This window comes from Bombina bombina, chromosome 1 (genome assembly GCF_027579735.1).
Source record: "Bombina bombina isolate aBomBom1 chromosome 1, aBomBom1.pri, whole genome shotgun sequence".
In the NCBI taxonomy this organism is placed as follows: Eukaryota; Metazoa; Chordata; class Amphibia; order Anura; family Bombinatoridae; genus Bombina; species Bombina bombina.
The window spans coordinates 318,653,482-318,671,776 of NC_069499.1; the positions used below are offsets into that span (position 1 = coordinate 318,653,482).

Here is an 18,295-nt window from a genome sequence, read left to right on the forward strand (position 1 = left end):
GTCACTGGGTTCAACTGTATTTAGACATGCCTTTGTGGGTAATGAATTGGTTAATATGCAAATGTTTCATGTTATCCATTGTCCTATAGGAGTCAAGGTTCACCATTTTAAAGGCGGGGGTTTTACCTGCAGAAACAAGTAGCTTTGATAACGGCAACAGCCGAAACATGTCAGCAGCTGTAGGAGCTGACTCCTATTAGGAGAATGGCACCTTGTTGTTGTTCTTTTATATATTTAGTAAATAAAGTATTTTTTGTTTTACAAAATTTGGACTGGTGCTCCGCTTTTCTTTATTTTTTGCTACATATTAAAAAAAACATTTAGATTTATTTCCTAGACATGTTTCTTTTTTTAGATCTTTGATTTGAAATGGCTTTGCAAAAAATAAATTAACGCCTAGATTTAGAATTTTGCGGCCAAAGGGGTGCATTAGCTACGCGTGCTTTTTTTCTGGCCGCACCTTTTAAATACCGCTGGTATTTAGAGTTCACAGAAGGGCTGCGTTAGGCTCCAAAAAAGGAGCGTAGAGCATATTTACCGCAACTGCAACTCTCGATACCAGCGGTGCTTACGGACGCGGCCAGCTTAAAAAACGTGCTCGTGCACGATTCCCCCATAGGAAACAATGGGACAGTTTGAGCTGAAAAAAACCTGCAAAAAAGCAGCGTTCAGCTCCTAACGCGGCCCCATTGTTTCCTATGTGGAAATATTTCCTAAGTCTGCACCTAACACTCTAACATGTACCCCGAGTCTAAACACCCCTAACCTTACACTTATTAACCCCTAATCTGCCGCCCCCGCTATCGCTGACCCCTGCATTTTATTATTAACCCCTAATCTGCCGCTCCGTACACCGCTGCAACCTACATTATAGCTATGTACCCCTAATCTGCTGCCCCTAACACCGCCGACCCCTATATTATATTTATTAACCCCTAATCTGCCCCCACAACGTTGCCGCCAGCTACCTACAATGATTAACCCCTAATCTGCCGACCGCATCTCACCGCTACTATAATAAAGTTATTAACCCCTAATCCGCCTCACTCCCGCCTCAATAACCCTATAATAAATAGTATTAAACCCTAATCTGCCCTCCCTAACATCGCCGACACCTAACTTCAATTATTAACCCCTAATCTGCCGACCGGAGCTCACCGCTACTCTAATAAATTTTTTAACCCCTAAAGCTAATTCTAACCCTAACCCTAACACCCCCCTAAGTTAAATATAATTTTATTCTAACGAAATAAATTAACTCTTATTAAATAAATTAATCCTATTTAAATCTAAATACTTACCTGTAAAATAAACCCTAATATAGCTACAATATAAATTATAATTATATTGTAGCTATTTTAGGATTAATATTTATTTTACAGGCAACTTTGTATTTATTTTAACCAGGTACAATAGCTATTAAATAGTTAAGAACTATTTAATAGTTACCTAGTTAAAATAATTACAAATTACCTGTAAAATAAATCCTAACCTAAGTTACAATTAAACCTAACACTACACTATCAGTAAATAAATTAAACTACCTACAATTATCTACAATTAATCCTAACACTACACTATCAATAAATAAATTAAATACGATACCTACAAATAACTACAATTAAATAAACTAACTAAAGTACAAAAAATAAAAAAGAACTAAGTTACAAAAAATAAAAAAATATTTACAAACATTAGAAAAATATTACAACAATTTTAAACTAATTACACCTACTCTAAGCCCCCTAATAAAATAACAAAGACCCCCAAAATAAAAAAATGCCCTACCCTATTCTAAATTAAAAAAGTTCAAAGCTCTTTTACCTTACCAGCCCTGAAAAGGGCCATTTGCGGGGCATGCCCCAAAAAATTCAGCTCTTTTGCCTGTAAAAAAAAAAAACATACAATACCCCCCCAACATTACAACCCACCACCCACATACACCTAATCTAACCCAAACCCCCCTTAAATAAACCTAACACTAAGCCCCTGAAGATTTTCCTACCTTATCTTCACCATGCCAGGTTCACCGATCTGTCCACCGAAGTCTTGATCCAAGCCTCTGAAATCTTGATCCAAGCCCAAGCGGGGGCTGAAGAGTGATGTCCATCCTCCAGCTGAAGTCTTGATCCAAGCGGGCAGAAGAGGACATCCGGACCGGCAAACATCTTCATCCAAGCCGCATCTTCTATGTTCTTCAATCCGATGACGACCGGCTGATCTTCAAGACCTCCAGCGCGGATCCATCCATCTTCACCGACGACTTTCAGATTGAGATCGCATTCTATTGGCTGTTCCAATCAGCCAATAGAATGCGAGCTCAATCTGATTGGCTGATCGGATCAGCCAATCGGATTGAATTTGAATCTGATTGGCTGATTCCATCAGCCAATCAGAATTTTCCTACCTTAATTTCGATTGGCTGATAGAATCCTATCAGCCAATCGGAATTCGAGGGACGCCATCTTGGATGACGTCCCTTAAAGGAACCGTCATTCGTCTGGAAGTCGTCGGTGAAGATGGATGGATCCGCGCTGGAGGTCTTGAAGATCAGCCGGTCGTCATCGGATTGAAGAACATAGAAGATGCGGCTTGGATGAAGATGTTTGCCGGTCCGGATGTCCTCTTCTGCCCGCTTGGATCAAGACTTCAGCCAGAGGATGGACGTCACTCTTCAGCCCCCGCTTGGGCTTGGATCAACACTTCGGAGCCAGGACGGATCGGTGTGATACCCGGTGTGGTGAAGACAAAGTAGGAAGTTCTTCAGGGGCTTAGTGTTAGGTTTATTTAAGGGGGGTTTGGGTTAGATTAAGGGTATGTGGGTGGTGGGTTTTAATGTTGGGGGGGTTGTATTTTTCTTTTACAGGCAAAAGAGCTGAATTCTTTGGGGCATGCCCCACAAAGGGCCCTTTTAAGGGCTGGTAAGGTAAAAGAGCTTTGAACTTTTTTAATTTAGAATAGGGTAGGGCATTTTTTTATTTTGTGGGGCTTTGTTATTTTATTAGGGGGCTTAGAGTAGGTGTAATTAGTTTAAAATTGTTGTAATATTTTTCGAATGTTTGTAAATATTTTTTTATTTTTTGTAACTTAGTTCTTTTTTATTTTTAGTACTTTAGTTAGTTTATTTAATTGTATTTAATTGTAGGTATTTTATTTAATTAATTTATTGATAGTGTAGTGTTAGGTTTAATTGTATTTAATTGTAGGTATTTTATTTAATTATTTATTGATAGTGTAGTGTTAGGTTTAATTGTAACTTAGGTTAGGATTTATTTTACAGGTAATTTTGTAATTAATTTAACTAGGTAACTATTAAATAGTTATTAACTATTTAATATTTATTGTACCTAGTTAAAATAAATACAAAGTTGCCTGTAAAATAAAAATAAATCCTAAAATAGCTACAATATAATTATAATTTATATTTTAGCTATATTAGGTTTTGTTTTACAGGTAAGTATTTAGCTTTAAATAGGATTAATTTAGTTAATAAGAAATAATTTATTTCGCTAGATTTAAATTATATTTAATTTAGGGTGGTGTTAGTGTTAGGGTTAGACTTAGCTTTAGGGGTTAATCCATTTATTATAGTAGCGGCGAGATCCGGTCGGCAGATTAGGGGTTAATACTTGAAGTTAGGTGTTGGCGATGTTAGGGAGTGCAGATTAGGGGTTAATACTATTTATTATAGGGTTATTGAGGCGGGAGTGAGGCGGATTAGGGGTTAATAACTTTATTATAATAGCGGCGCGGTCCGGTCGGCAGATTAGGGGTTAATAATTGTAGGTAGGTGGAGGCGACGTTGAGGGGGGCAGATTAGGGGTTAATAAATATAATATAGGGGTCGGCGGTGTTAGGGGCAGCAGATTAGGGGTACATAAGTATAACGTAGCTTGTGGCGGCGTGCGGATGGCAGATTAGGGGTTAAAAAATTTAATTAGAGTGGCGGCGATGTGGGGGGACCTCGGTTTAGGGGTACATAGGTAGTTTATGGGTGTTAGTGTACTTTAGAGCACAGTAGTTAAGAGCTTTATAAACCGGCGTTAGCCCAGAAAGCTCTAAACTACTGACTTTTTTCTGCGGCTGGAGTTTTGTCGTTAGATTTCTAACGCTCACTTCAGCCAAGACTCTAAATACTGGCGTTAGAAAGATCCCATTGAAAAGATAGGATACGCAAATGGCGTAGGGGGATCTGCGGTATGGAAAAGTCGCGGCTGCAAAGTGAGCGTTAGACCCTTTCCTGACTGACTCCAAATACCAGCGGGCAGTAAAAACCAGCGTTAGGAGCCTCTAACGCTGGTTTTGACGGCTACTGCCCAACTCTAAATCTAGGCCTAAGTTTTTATTCTTGCCAAAGATTTGTAACCCTTCTATATATTTTTTATTTTATTTTTAAAGTTGTTTTGTTTTTTAATTATTTTTTCCTATATCTCTGGCTCCTTCATTTATATGTGGTAACAAAAGTTAGGCCTTTGGATTTAGTATTCATAGTGTTATCTGTTTTTTTCTTTTTGGACAATTTAGATTCCCTATTCTTAATTTTTAACTATGCTGTTTCTATTACTTGGGATTCATATCCTTTGCTAATAATCATTTGTGTTAGATCTCCTGCCTTCTTTATAAAGTCTTACATTTTGGAACAGTTAATATGTACTCATTGGAACTATCAAAAAGGGATGTTCCTGATCAACTGTGAGTGATGGCTACTTTTGGCAAAGAGATAGCCACTACTGTTAGTTTATTTTTTGTGCAGTTTATAAAGGATTTGGACATTTTTATAGAACAACACTAGGTCTAAGAAAAATATTTTTTCACAACTGTTTATTTCCGCAAATGTCAACTTGGATTAATTTTGGTTGACATATTTAAAGGGACAGTCTACTCCAGAATGTTTTTTTGTTTAAAAAGATAGATAATCCATTTAATACCCATTCCCCATTTTTGCACAACCAATACTATTATATTAATACATATTTTACCTCTGTGATGACCTTGTATCTAAGGATCTGTAGACTTCCCCCTTATCTCAGTTCTTTTAACATATTTACATTTTAGCTAATCAGTGATGACTCATATTTAACTCCACAGGAGTGAGCACAATGTCATCTATATGTAACACATGAACTAGTGCTCTCTAGCTGTGAAAAACTGTCAAAATGCAGTGAGATAAAAGGCAGACTTCAAGGGCTTAGAAATTAGCCTACCTAGGTTTAGCTTTTAACCAAGAATACCAAGAGAACAAATCAAATTTGATGATAAAAGTAAATTGGAAAATATTTTAAAAATTGAATGGCCTATATGAATCATGACAGTTTAATTTTGACTAGACTGTCCTATTAATGAAAGGTGTTAGGTCTTGCTCTAGGTCAAGTCATGGTGTTGTGTAGGTATGGGTTGTTATCCCAGCTAAAATGTTCCTTCCTGAACCCCATTTACAAGTTAGCGTAGCTTTGGGCGAAATGGGTGCCATGGCAGTCCCGCTAACTTGTAAGAAATATTCACTTTCAAATAGGAAGTAGTTTTCTCTAGAATAAAGGAGTCTAGAAGGAACAGTGGTCTCGGGATAGATTGTTGTCATTGTTCAAACAGAATGTTATAGCATTGATTCCTAAATCATGTGGAATGCTGGTATATAATGACCTAACATCTAGAGTTCCCACCTGCAATTCTCTTTCCATACTAGGGCGGAGAAAATGGCTGTTGTGGGTGTTTCATTTTAATAAATGTAAATTCATTGTCATTCAGAATGTGTAGAATTTTTTTTGTAGTAATGCAGCGAGTAAGGCTAGCAGAATGCTTGGATGTATTGGTAGAGGTATTTGCAGCAGAATTAGTGAGGTTCTTATGCCACTTTATAGATCATTAGTTAGGCCTCATCTTGAGTATTGTGTGCAGTTCTGGAGGCCATATCTTCAGAAGGATATTAACAAACTTGAATCTGTGCAAAGGAGGGCTACCAAAATGGTACATGGTCTAAAAAATAAAACTTACCAGGATAGGCTCAATGACCTAAATATGTATAGCTTAGAGGAGAGAAGGGAAAGAGGTGATATGATAGCAACTTTCAAGTACATTAAAGGGTTTAGTAAAACTGAGGCTGTGGGTATTTTACATAAAATGGAAAATTCAAGAACAAGGGGTCATGATCTCAAGCTGAAGGATAGTAGATTCAGGAGTAATTTGAGGAAGCACTTCTTTACAGAAAGAGTGATTGATTTATGGAATAAACTTCCTCAAGAGGTAGTAGCAACAAACACTGTGGGGGACTTTAAAAATGCATGGGACAAGCATAGGGCTATCCTACGAACTAGATAAGTTTATACTGTTAGGTAAGGTCGGGCAGACTTGCTGGGCCTATGGCTCTTAGCTGCCGTCAATATCTATGTTTCTATGTTTCTATGTTTTGGGAGATATTTTTTTTTTTAGTCTTATAGTTTTTTTCAAAATTAGTTTATTTCTTCCTGTACTAGATTGTTAAAAACAGGAATTACATTTCCTTTAGAGTGTGTTGGAAAGAAATCAAGGGAAGTTTGAAGTTAGTATGTTTTTTTGGCATCCTTTTTTTCTCCTTCTCTTTTTTTTCTGTGTTCTCAATTACATTGTTATTATTAAGGTTTCTATGTTTTTTAGGGCTATGAGGACTTCTAAATCCTTATCTGGTTATGTCTTCATTTGTTTGAGTTTTTTTTAATTTTAATATTTTCCAAATGGCATTTAAAGGGATATTTTCTTATAAAATTTTTGAAAACTATAAATAATTGAAGAAATGTGGTCCTTTTCCTAGGGGCAAAAGACAGTGGCCTAGATTTGGAGTCTTGCATTAGAAGGGGTGCGTTAGCTACGCATGCTTTTTTCTGGCCGCACCTTTTAAATACCGCTGGTATTTAGAGTTCACAGAAGGGCTGCGTTAGGCTCCAAAAAGGGAGCGTAGAGCATAATTTACCGCCACTGCAACTCTAAATACCAGCGGTGCTTACGGATGCGGCCAGCTTAAAAAATGTGCTCGTGCACGATTCCCCCATAGGAAATAATGGGGCAGTTTGAGCTGAGAAAAAACCTAACACCTGCAAAAAAGCAGCGTTCAGCTCCTAACGCAGCCCCATTGTTTCTTATGGGGAAACACTTTCTAAGTCTGCACCTAACACCCTAACATGTAACCAAAGTCTAAACACCCCTAACCTTACACTTATTAACCCATAATCTGCCGCCCCCGCTATCGCTGACCCCTGCATATTATTATTAACCCCTAATCTGCCGCTTCTTACACCGCCGCAACCTACATTATCCCTATGTACCCCTAATCTGCTGCCCCTAACACTGCCGACCCCTATATTATATTTATTAACCCCTAATCTGCCCCCCTCAACGTCGCCGACACCTACCTTCACTTATTAACCCCTAATCTGCAGACCGGACCTCGCCGCTACTATAATAAAGTTATTAACCCCCTAATCCGCCTCACTCCCGCCTCAATAACCCTATAATAAATAGTATTAACCCCTAATCTGCCCTCCCTAACATCACCGACAACTAACTTCAAGTATTAACCCCTAATCTGCCTACCGGACCCCACCGCTACTCTAATAAATGTATTAACCCCTAAAGCTAAGTCTAACCCTAACACTAACACCCCCCTAAGTTAAATATAATTTTTATCTAACAAAATAAATTAACTCTTATTAAATAAATTATTCCTATTTAAAGCTAAATACTTACCTGTAAAATAAATCCTAATATAGCTACAATATAAATTATAATTATATTGTAGCTATTTTAGGATTAATATTTATTTTACAGGCGACTTTGTATTTATTTTAACCAGGTACAATAGCTATTAAATAGTTAAGAACTATTTAATAGCTACCTAGTTCAAATAATTACAAAATTACCTTTAAAATAAATCCTAACCTAAGTTACAATTAAACCTAACACTACACTATCAATAAATTAATTAAATACAATACCTACAAATAAATACAATTAAATAAACTAACTAAAGTACAAAAAATAAAAAAGAACTAAGTTACAAAAAATAAAAAAATATTTACAAACATTAGAAAAATATTACAACAATTTTAAACTAATTACACCTACTCTAAGACCCCTAATAAAATAACAAAGCCTCCCAAAATAAAAAAATGCCCTACCCTATTCTAAAATTAAAATAGAAAAGCTCTTTTACCTTATCAGCCCTTAAAAGGGCCTTTTGCGGGGCATGCCCCAAAGAATTCAGCTATTTTGCCTGGAAAAAAAAAACTACAATACCCCCCCCAACATTACAACCCACCACCCACATACCCCTAATCTAACCCAAACCCCCCTTAAATAAACCTAACACTAAGCCCCTGAAGATCTTCTTACCTTATCTTCACCACACTGGGTATCAGCGATTGGTCCAGGCTCCGATGTCTTGATCCAAGCCCAAGCGGGGGCTGAGCGTCCATCCTCCGGCTGAAGTCTTGATCCAAGCGGCGGCTGAAGAAGTCCATCTTCGGGCAGAAGTCTTCATCCTATCCGGGCAGAAGAGGAGATCCGGACCGGCAAACATCTTCATCCAAGTGGCATCTTCTATGTTCTTCCATCCGATGACGAGCGGCTCCATCTTGAAGACCTCTGGCGCGGATCCATCCTCTTCTTCCAATGACTAGACAATGAATGAAGGTCCCTTTAAGGGACGTCATCCAAGATGGCTTCCCTCGAATTCCGATTGGCCAATCAGCCAATCAGATTGAACTTGAAACTGATTGGCTGATTCCATCAGCCAATCAGAATTTTCCTACCTTAATTCCGATTGGCTGATAGAATCCTATCAGCCAATCAGAATTCGAGGGATGCCATCTTGGATGATGTCCTTTAAAGGAACCTTCATTCGTCTAGTCGTCGGAAGAAGAGGATGGATCCGCGCCGGAGGTCTTCAAGATGGAGCCGCTCGTCATCAGATGGAAGAACATGGAAGATGCCACTTGGATGAAGATGTTTGCCTGTCCAGATCTCCTCTTCTGCCCGGATAGGATGAAGACTTCTGCCCGAAGATGGACTTCTTCAGCCGCCGCTTGGATCAAGACTTCAGCCAGAGGATGGACGTACAGCCCCCGCTTGGGCTTGGATCAAGACATCGGAGCCTGGACCGATTGCTGATACCCGGTGTGGTGAAGATAAGGTAGGAAGATCTTCTGGGGCTTAGTGTTAGGTTTATTTAAGGGGGGTTGGGTTAGATTAGGGGTATTTGGGTGGTGGGTTGTGATGTTTAGGGGGGGTATTGAATGTTTTTTTTTCCAGGCAAAAGAGCTGAATTCTTTGGGGCATGCCCCGCAAAAGGCCCTTTTAAGGGCTGGTAAGGTAAAAGAGCTTTTCTATTTTAATTTTAGAATAGGGTAGGGCATTTTTTTATTTTGGGGGGCTTTGTTATTTTATTAGGGGTCTTAGAGTAGGTGTAATTAGTTTAAAATGGTTGTAATATTTTTCTAATGTTTGTAAATATTTTTTTATTTTTTGTAACTTAGTTCTTTTTTATTTTTAGTACTTTAGTTAGTTTATTTAATTGTATTTAATTGTAGGTATTTTATTTAATTAATTTATTGATAGTGTAGTGTTAGGTTTAATTGTATTTAATTGTAGGTATTTTATTTAATTATTTATTGATAGTGTAGTGTTAGGTTTAATTGTAACTTAGGTTAGGATTTATTTTACAGGTAATTTTGTAATTAATTTAACTAGGTAACTATTAAATAGCTATTGTACCTAGTTAAAATAAATACAAAGTTGCCTGTAAAATAAATATTAATCCTAAAATAGCTACAATATAATTATAATTTATATTGTAGCTATATTAGGATTTATTTTACAGGTAAGTATTTAGCTTTAAATAGGATTAATTTATTTAATAAGAGTTAATTTATTTCATTAGAATAAAATTATATTTAATTTAGGGGGGTGTTAGTGTTAGGGATAGACTTAGCTTTAGGGGTTAATACATTTATTAGAGTAGCGAAGAGGTCCGGTCGGCAGATTAGGGGTTAATACTTGAAGTTAGGTGTCAGTGATGTTAGGGAGGGCAGATTAGGGGTTAATACTATTTATTATAGGGTTATTGATGCGGGAGTGAGGCGGATTAGGGGTTAATAACTTTATTATAGTAGCGGCGAGGTCCGGTCGGCAGATTAGGGGTTAATAAGTGTAGGTAAGGTAGCAGCGACTTTGGGGGGGCAGATTAGGGGTTAATAAATATAATATAAGGGTCGGCAGTGTTAGGGGCAGCAGATTAGGGGTACATAGGGATAATGTAGGTGGCGGCGGTGTGCGGTCGACAGATTAGGGGTTAAAAAAATGTAATAGAGTGGCGGCGATGTGGGGGGACCTCGGTTTAGGGGTACATAGGTAGTTTATGGGTGTTAGTGTACTTTAGAGCACAGTAGTTAAGAGCTTTATGAACCGGCGTTAGCCCAGAAAGCTCTTAACTCCTGGCTTTTTTCTGCGGCTGGAGTCTTGTCGTTAGATTTCTAACGCTCACTTCAGCCACGACTCTAAATACCGGCATTAGAAAGATCCCATTGAAAAGATAGGATACGCAAATGGCGTAGGGGGATCTGCGGTATGGAAAAGTCGCGGCTGCAATGTGAGCTTTAGACCCTTTCATGCCTGACTCTAAATACCAGCGGGCGGTAAAAACCAGCGTTAGGACCCCTAACGCTGGTTTTGACGGCTACCGCATAACTCTAAATCTAGGCGAGTGTTTTTTAGTATAGATTGTTCGTGCATTTTGAGAGATCTAGCGGAGAGATTTAATATTTTCATATCTGTGTAGGTAAACCTGTTTTTTATTGTTCTTTTTCTTTTTGTTGTGAAGTTGTCTATCTCCTCTACACTCCATTTGTCTGATTATATTCTTATTTTTGTCACTTTTTCTTCCAATGAGGTTCTAATCACTCTAATTCACTCCACCCCTTTGGGGGGAGGGTTTAAAAACTAAAATCTAAATTACAAGACAAGTGGTAAAATAATTATTTTTGTTTCTATATATAAATAAATAAATATTAAAAGGGAAATCAATTAGTCATTAAAGCCAGAATTAAACATGGTATTTTAAGCAACTTTGATTAACAATAATAGAAATACATTGTAAAATTGCACTGTATATCTGAATCATAAAAGTTTAATTTTGAGTTTACTGTCACTTTACATCTTTGGAAAGTTAAAAATATATTTATGTATTGTGATATTTTGATAGTTCTATTTTTTTCTTGCTAAAGCTCCTTATCAGGTTATATTTTCATTTGATGTTGGATATGGCCCCATTGAAGTCTCAGTGCAATCAGCCACAGCTTTGAGTGATGATCAATGGCACTATGTCAAGGCTGAGAGGAATATCAAAGAAACAAGTCTTATTGTGGATAGTCAACCAAGGAAGATTGAACATAGCCCTTCAGATGGGCGTTTTCGACTTCAACTCAACAGCCAACTATTTGTAGGTAAGGAATAGTTATAGGTGATATGCAATGCATACTGTTAAGTTCCATTAACCTGAAACATAAAATGAAATTATAACTGATACTTTTTTACACTATGACATTTCCTTTAAATATTTTTGCATTGTATTCCATGTTTTTGCTGCATTTATCATATATATCCCTACTATGCAGTGATTTGAATTGTGTATAAAGAAGATGATAATGTTTAGTACCTACACACACAATGTTCCCTGTATTAAAGGCTCTAATTTATAGATTTGCCTAAAAAAAAAGCAAATAGGCTAAAAATAGTATTCATACACTGCGATTATGATAGGGTGTTGACAGAGTAACACCAATGTAAGCTATTCTGCATTGAGTCAGATGCTGACACCTATGTTTCCCGTGATCTCTTCTTCAACTACTTAGTAACTTAATTTAGTTTACTTCAGCACTATATGGGAAGTAAAAATAAAAAGCTGAAATACAACACTTGTCCAAAAAAAACTGGGCATTACTGATCCATTTCTTTCTATTAGGTTTATTTAAGTCATTATTATCATAGTATACATTTAACCTCTGTACAAAACTACCAGTTAAAAGCATTTAATTAAGGAGAAAAAAATCTAGAAAATCTGATCATATCAGAGAAAGTCAGAATTTATTTTACTCCTAGCAACTAATACAACAAGAATATTTAGATTTGATCTGGGTAAGCAGAGGGTTTTCCATGACATCTGTCCAAGACCCACAAAGGTTTAAAGTTTTAAAACAGATGGTAAAATAAGCAGATTAGTGTTGCTAAGCTGATATTATCTGCATCTTTTTCTTAGCTGCAATATTCATATTATTGTTGACCTAAAGTGCCACTGAGAAATATAAAATATATCTGTAAGGATTTCAATTATTTAACCCTTCAAACTGCTTTAAAAGTTAAACATTATAGCATAACAGGAATATTTTTTTTTTTATGAAGAGCTCATGGGGAAGGTGATCTTGAAGGGAAGAGGGGGCAAAGTAATTTGAGAATATAAACAAGCAATGTTTATGGGAAAAAGGAAAGAGAATAGAAAAATGAAAAGAAAATGAAAGAAGTGATGTTGAATATTGAGAAGAGATGGTGGATACAGACAACTGTTGAGAAGAGAAAGGAGTCAAAAGAATGCTGCGGGAAAAAAGTAAATCAGAAAACCAGGTTTTCTTTTCCCCCCATATAAATAAATTAAGGATATTATGAAGAAAGAGGCAAAACTGACTACCAAAGAAAACTGGATTATTTTTTTTTTAATTGCACACTCATTCTGAATCATAAAAGTTTAATTTTGATTTTCATGAACCTTTAAGGTAAAATCCAACTCATACTGCAACTAAATATCAAGTGAATAAGGCTGAAATAAAGTGACAAGCTCCTATATTATATCACTGTATTCAATCTCTGATTGTCTTACTTATATGGTAATATAAACTGTGATTGAAAAGTTTGCAAAAGGATTTGCCTTCACCTTTGTAAGACATTTTGTTTTCAATGCCTTGCAGAGAAGAAAAACTCTATTATAATATGATAAAAGACAAAGAATTGTAATAATAGATGTCATTGTTTAAGTTGTTAAAACCCAAAAAGTATGTACAATTTTAAACAACTTTCCGCTTTGCAAAAGTTGGTAGGCAAATGTCAGCAATGGGACAATAACAAAGTCATAATATATCCCTTAGGACCCTCTTAGAATTTTATAATGTCCTGATGCCAATATGGCAATATGCATCAGTGTACCAGCTTTAGCATATCAGTTTTAAAACGTTGAGTACACAGAGATTGTTTGAGATAATTATATATATATATATATATATATATATATATATATATATATATATATATATATATATATATACAGTATATATATGTATATATGTATATATTAAGCAAGGTATCTGTACTCACTCTGTATCGGTCTTCTCACTGTACTTAATCCCGGACAAAACTCTTTACCATCCACTGTGCATGCCCTTATCATCAGAACATTATCATGATGACGTCACTCTGAGTCATCCGTTGCTGGCCAATAGGTTCCTCTCAAAGTCAATGTCATAATATAAAAATATATTGGGTGCTGGATACAAAAACATTGTCCGTTAATTCATAGATCATCAGCAACAATTCCAAATGACTAATTGATAAGTGATTAAAAGTACACTAACACCCATAAACTACCTATTAATCCCTAAACCGAACCCCCCCAATCGCAAACACTTAAATACATCTTTTGACCCCTAATCTGCCGACTGGACATCTCCGCCACTTCAATAAATATATTAACCCCTAAACCGCTGCACTCCCGCATTGCAAACATTAGTTAAATTTTATTAACCCCTAATATGCCGTCCCTAACATCGCCGACACCTATCTACATTTATTAACCCCTAAGCTGCCGCCCCCAACGTCGCCACAACTATATTAAATTTATTAACCCCAAAATCTAAGTCTAACCCTATTATTAAGGGGGAATTGGGTGGGTTTTAGAGTAGGGGTGGGTGTGTGGGTGGTGGGTTGTAATGTTGGGGGGGGTATTGTCTTTTTTTTACAGGTAATAGAGCTGATTACTTTGGGGCAATGCCCCGCAAAAGGCCCTTTTAATGGCTATTTATAATTTAGTATAGGGTAGGGATTTTTATTATTTTGGGGAGCTTTTTTATTTTATTAGGGGGATTAGATTAGGTGTAATTAGTTTAAAAAAATTGGAATTATTTTATTACTTTCTGTAATTTAGTGGGGGTTTTTCGTACTTTAGTTTATTTAATTTAATTGTAATTTATTGTAGTTAGTGTAGGTAATTAATTTAATTATAGTGTAGTGTTAGGTGTATTTTAGGGTTTATTTTACAGGTAAATATTTTACAGGTAAATTTGTAATTATTTTAACTAGGTACAATAGCTATTAAATAGTTAATAAATATTTAATAACTATTGTACCTAGTTAAAATAAATACAAACTTGCCTGTAAAATAAAAATAAATCATAAGATAGCTACAATGTAATTATTATTTATATTGTAGCTATCTTGGGGTTTATTTTATAGGTAAGTATTTAGTTTTAAATAGGAATAATTTAGTTAAGAATAGTAATTTTATTTAGATTTATTTAAATGATATTTAAGTTAGGGGGGGTGTTAGGGTTAGGATTAGATTTAGGGGTTAATAACTTTTTTATAGTGGCGGCGACATTGGCGGCGGCAGATTAGGGGTTAATAAGTGTAGTTAGGTGGCGGCGACATTGGGGGCGGCAGAGTAGGGGTTAATAAATAAAAAGTAGGTGTCGGCGATGTTGGGGCCAGCAGATTAGGGGTTCATAGGGATAATATAGGTGGCGGCGGTGTCCGGAGCGGCAGATTAGGGGTCGATAATAAAATGCAGGTGTCGGCGATGTTGGGGGCGGCAGATTAGGGGTTAATAAGTGTAAGATTAGGGGTGTTTAGACTTGGGGTTCATGTAAGGGTGTTAGGTGTAGACATAAATGTGTTTCCCCATAGGAATCAATGGGGCTGCGTTAGGAGCTAAATGCTGCTTTTTTACAGGTGTTAGGTTTTTTTTCAGCCGGCTCTGCACCATTGATTCCTATGGGGAAATCGTGCACCAGCACGTTTAGCCAGCTTACCGCTACCGTAAGCAGCGCTGGTATTGAGGTGAGATGTGGAGCTAAATTCTGCTCGACGTTCACCTTTTTGCGGCTAACGCCGGGTTTAAAAAAACCTGCAATACCAGCATTACTGTAGGTGAGCGGTGAGGGAAAACTGTGCGTTAGTCACGCACACCATTACTGACAAAAACTTGTAATCTAGCCGATTGTGAATGAAAAAGCAGGAAGATATAACCCTAAAAAGAAAGTCCGGTGTCAGCAGTCAGCGTCTTTTCAATTTACTTAAATTATATAATTTGTTTAATTATCTTGGTTTGCTCTGTTAAAAAACATTTTTAGGTAGGCTCAGAAGCTGGGAACTAGCTGCTGATTAGTGGTTGTACATATATGTCTCTTGTCATTAGCTTGTCAATGTGTTCAGTAGTCCATTGCTGCACTTTCAATAGAGCATACCAAGAGAATGAGTCAAAAATGAAGATAAATAAATAAATAAATTGGAAAGTTGTTTAAAAATGTATGCACTATCTGAATCATGAAAGAAAGAAAAAATGGGTTTCATATTCCTTTTGTAGATACAGGGGTGCAAGGAAGAGTCATGCAGGTGAAACAGAGAAGATTCATCTGATATGTTATAATTGTTTTATGAAGGCAAATATCTGTATTTTGACATCCTAATATTAGAATGAATGTTCTCCTTTTCACACTTTCTACTTTTCAAATATTTCTATAGAAAAATGTTAAGCTTTGAATATTGTTTTTATTTTGTCTTGAAAAAATAAAATTCAAAACCTTTTTCCCAGCTGAAAGCTTGATATGACCATAGCAGCATGGTCCATCTAGACTTCCCATTTTGGCAAATAAAATAGTTTCATTAAAATAAAAATTAAAATAGTGAACATTATTTCAGAAATGTTCATTTATGATTGCAATTAAGCATTTTTTAAATTAAATTATAGTTTTACCCAAAATTAAGAAAATTAGAAAAGAGTTTGTTGCTTACATGAGCAATTAAACATGTTAGGAGACTGCAACAACCTACAATAAATATGCAATAAAAGACACAAAAGATTCATCAATAAAAAAATATAATATCCACACAAAATAATCAATGGCACTACAAAATACTGTTCTTCTACAAATATTAGCCTACGCACATATGCTCAATCAATAATTATATAGAAAAGGGAGTGGTGCTGTGTATCAATATAGATTACATAAAATAAAAGTGATAAACCTTTAGCACTCTATGGGGCCTATCTATCAAGCTCCGGATAGAACTTGAGGCCACGTGTTTCTGGCAAGCCTGTCAAAAGACAGCTGCTCCATAACCTGTCCGCCTGCTCTGAGCAGATGGACAGACATTGCCGCAATTCAACCCGATCGAGTGTGACCGGGTTGATTGACACCCCCCTGCTGGCGGACGATTGGCTACGATTCTGCAGGGGGCGGCGTTGCACCAGCAGCTCTTATTTTATTTTTATTTTATTTATTTTTATCTTTTTTTGTGTGTGCATATTTTAGAGGGGGAGGGGTTATTTTTTAATCTTAACTTGTTTGTTCTGTAAGTTTTTGAAGGATTTTTAAATATTTTTTTTGTTTGTTTTTGTGGGGGTTTTTTTTTTTGCGATGCCGGTATCTTTCACAGTGGAACTCTATCTATGCACTGAGAAGTGAAGGGTTGCGAGATATATGCTGCTCCAATGATTAGAATGGAGAGTGACTTGCAACTCGCTGCTGTGATGTGAGATGGTTACAGATGTTTATGAATTGTTCAATTTTCAATGTGCAAATTGTTTTCTGTGATATGTTACTTTCACAAATAGGTTTCATGGAATCTATGCCATGGAAAATAAGATTGTAGTATGCCTCTTAGTCACAAAAAGGGATATAGCACTGATATCCATATACAAAAGTTCTGATTTTTAGATTTTTTTTAGTTCTCTAATTGAATCCTGTTTCTGTGATGCAGCTTATTTGGAACTATGTAAAGGGAAAATATCTTACTAAACATTACATGCTCCTGTTACTTGCAGAAAAGGACATTGATTATAATAACAAGTTAATATTTTCTTCTGTATAATAAAGCTGCCCACTGTTACCCTGATCCTTCTGTAATGAACATAAATAACTTGATCAAAAGCTAGACCCTAGCAAGACTCAAGGCCACCAATCAATAGCTCTGGCAATAAAAGCAAATACAAGGCAATCACGTTTCACTAACTATTCCAAGTGAAAGATTCATTATAAGTAGTTTCTTTAAAAATATGCAGTTGAACTGGAAAAAATGGTTTTGTAACTACTATGAGAACAGTGTTTATAGCACTCTGTATTTAATAATGTTTCACCTTATGTTGACCCTGTGAGAATTATTCAAAAAATCTTTTAAGAATCTTTTACAAATCCAAGGCTTTGTTAAGAATTTCAATCAATGTATCAACAGATAAAGAATAAGAGTGAGAGAGAGAGAGAGAGAGAGAGAGAGAGAGAGAGAGAGAAAGAGAGAGAGAGAGAGAGAGAGAGAGAAAGATAAAAAAGAAAAAAGAGAGAAAGAAAAAGAGAGAGTGAGAAAAAAAGAGAGAAAGAAAGTATCATCATACTCATATTGCACTCTATCATATAGCAATACATATTTAGCATAGCAAATTTTAATTTTTTTATTGTTGCTATAAATTATTGTTCCTTCATGCAGTGGTGTAGAATAAAAATACAAAATCATTAGTCTAAAGTTTAGTGTTTAATTCCCTTTTGAAGTATTAATTTTATATTTCCATTTTACTAGTACCCAAAGCTAAGTCATTTTCTTAAGCAGCACTATTTTTGAAGAGGAAAAATTACTCCACTCAAAGGGGCATATTTATGAAGCTCCGTATGAAGCTTGATGCCCGTGTTTCTGGCGAGCCTAAAGATTGCTGCTCCATAACCTGTCCGCCTGCTCTGAAGCGGAGGAGAGAAATCGCCAGAAATAAACCCGATCGAATATGATCGGGTTGATTGACACCCCCTGCTAGCGGCCTATTGGCCGCAAATCTGCAGGGGGCTGCATTGCACCAGCAGTTCACAAAAACTGCTGGTGCAATGATAAATGCAGAGAGCGTATGCTGTCGGCATTTATTGATGTGCAGAGGACATAATCCACAATATCGGATCATGTCTACTCGCACATTAATAAATAGGCCCCAAAGAGGCAAAAGCACGCTGCCTTTAACATTTCATACTCT

At 36.3% G+C, this 18,295-nt stretch overlaps 1 protein-coding gene across 1 annotated transcript in view; it reads left to right on the forward strand.

The window, feature by feature from the left end:
- The window catches only part of CNTNAP5 (contactin associated protein family member 5), an 886,402-nt gene that overhangs the window by 661,694 nt on the left and 206,413 nt on the right, over positions 1-18,295 (forward strand). Inside the window, 1 exon segment of the mRNA XM_053712216.1 lies at positions 11,250-11,468. Within this exon segment, the coding sequence (XP_053568191.1) occupies positions 11,250-11,468 (219 nt within the window).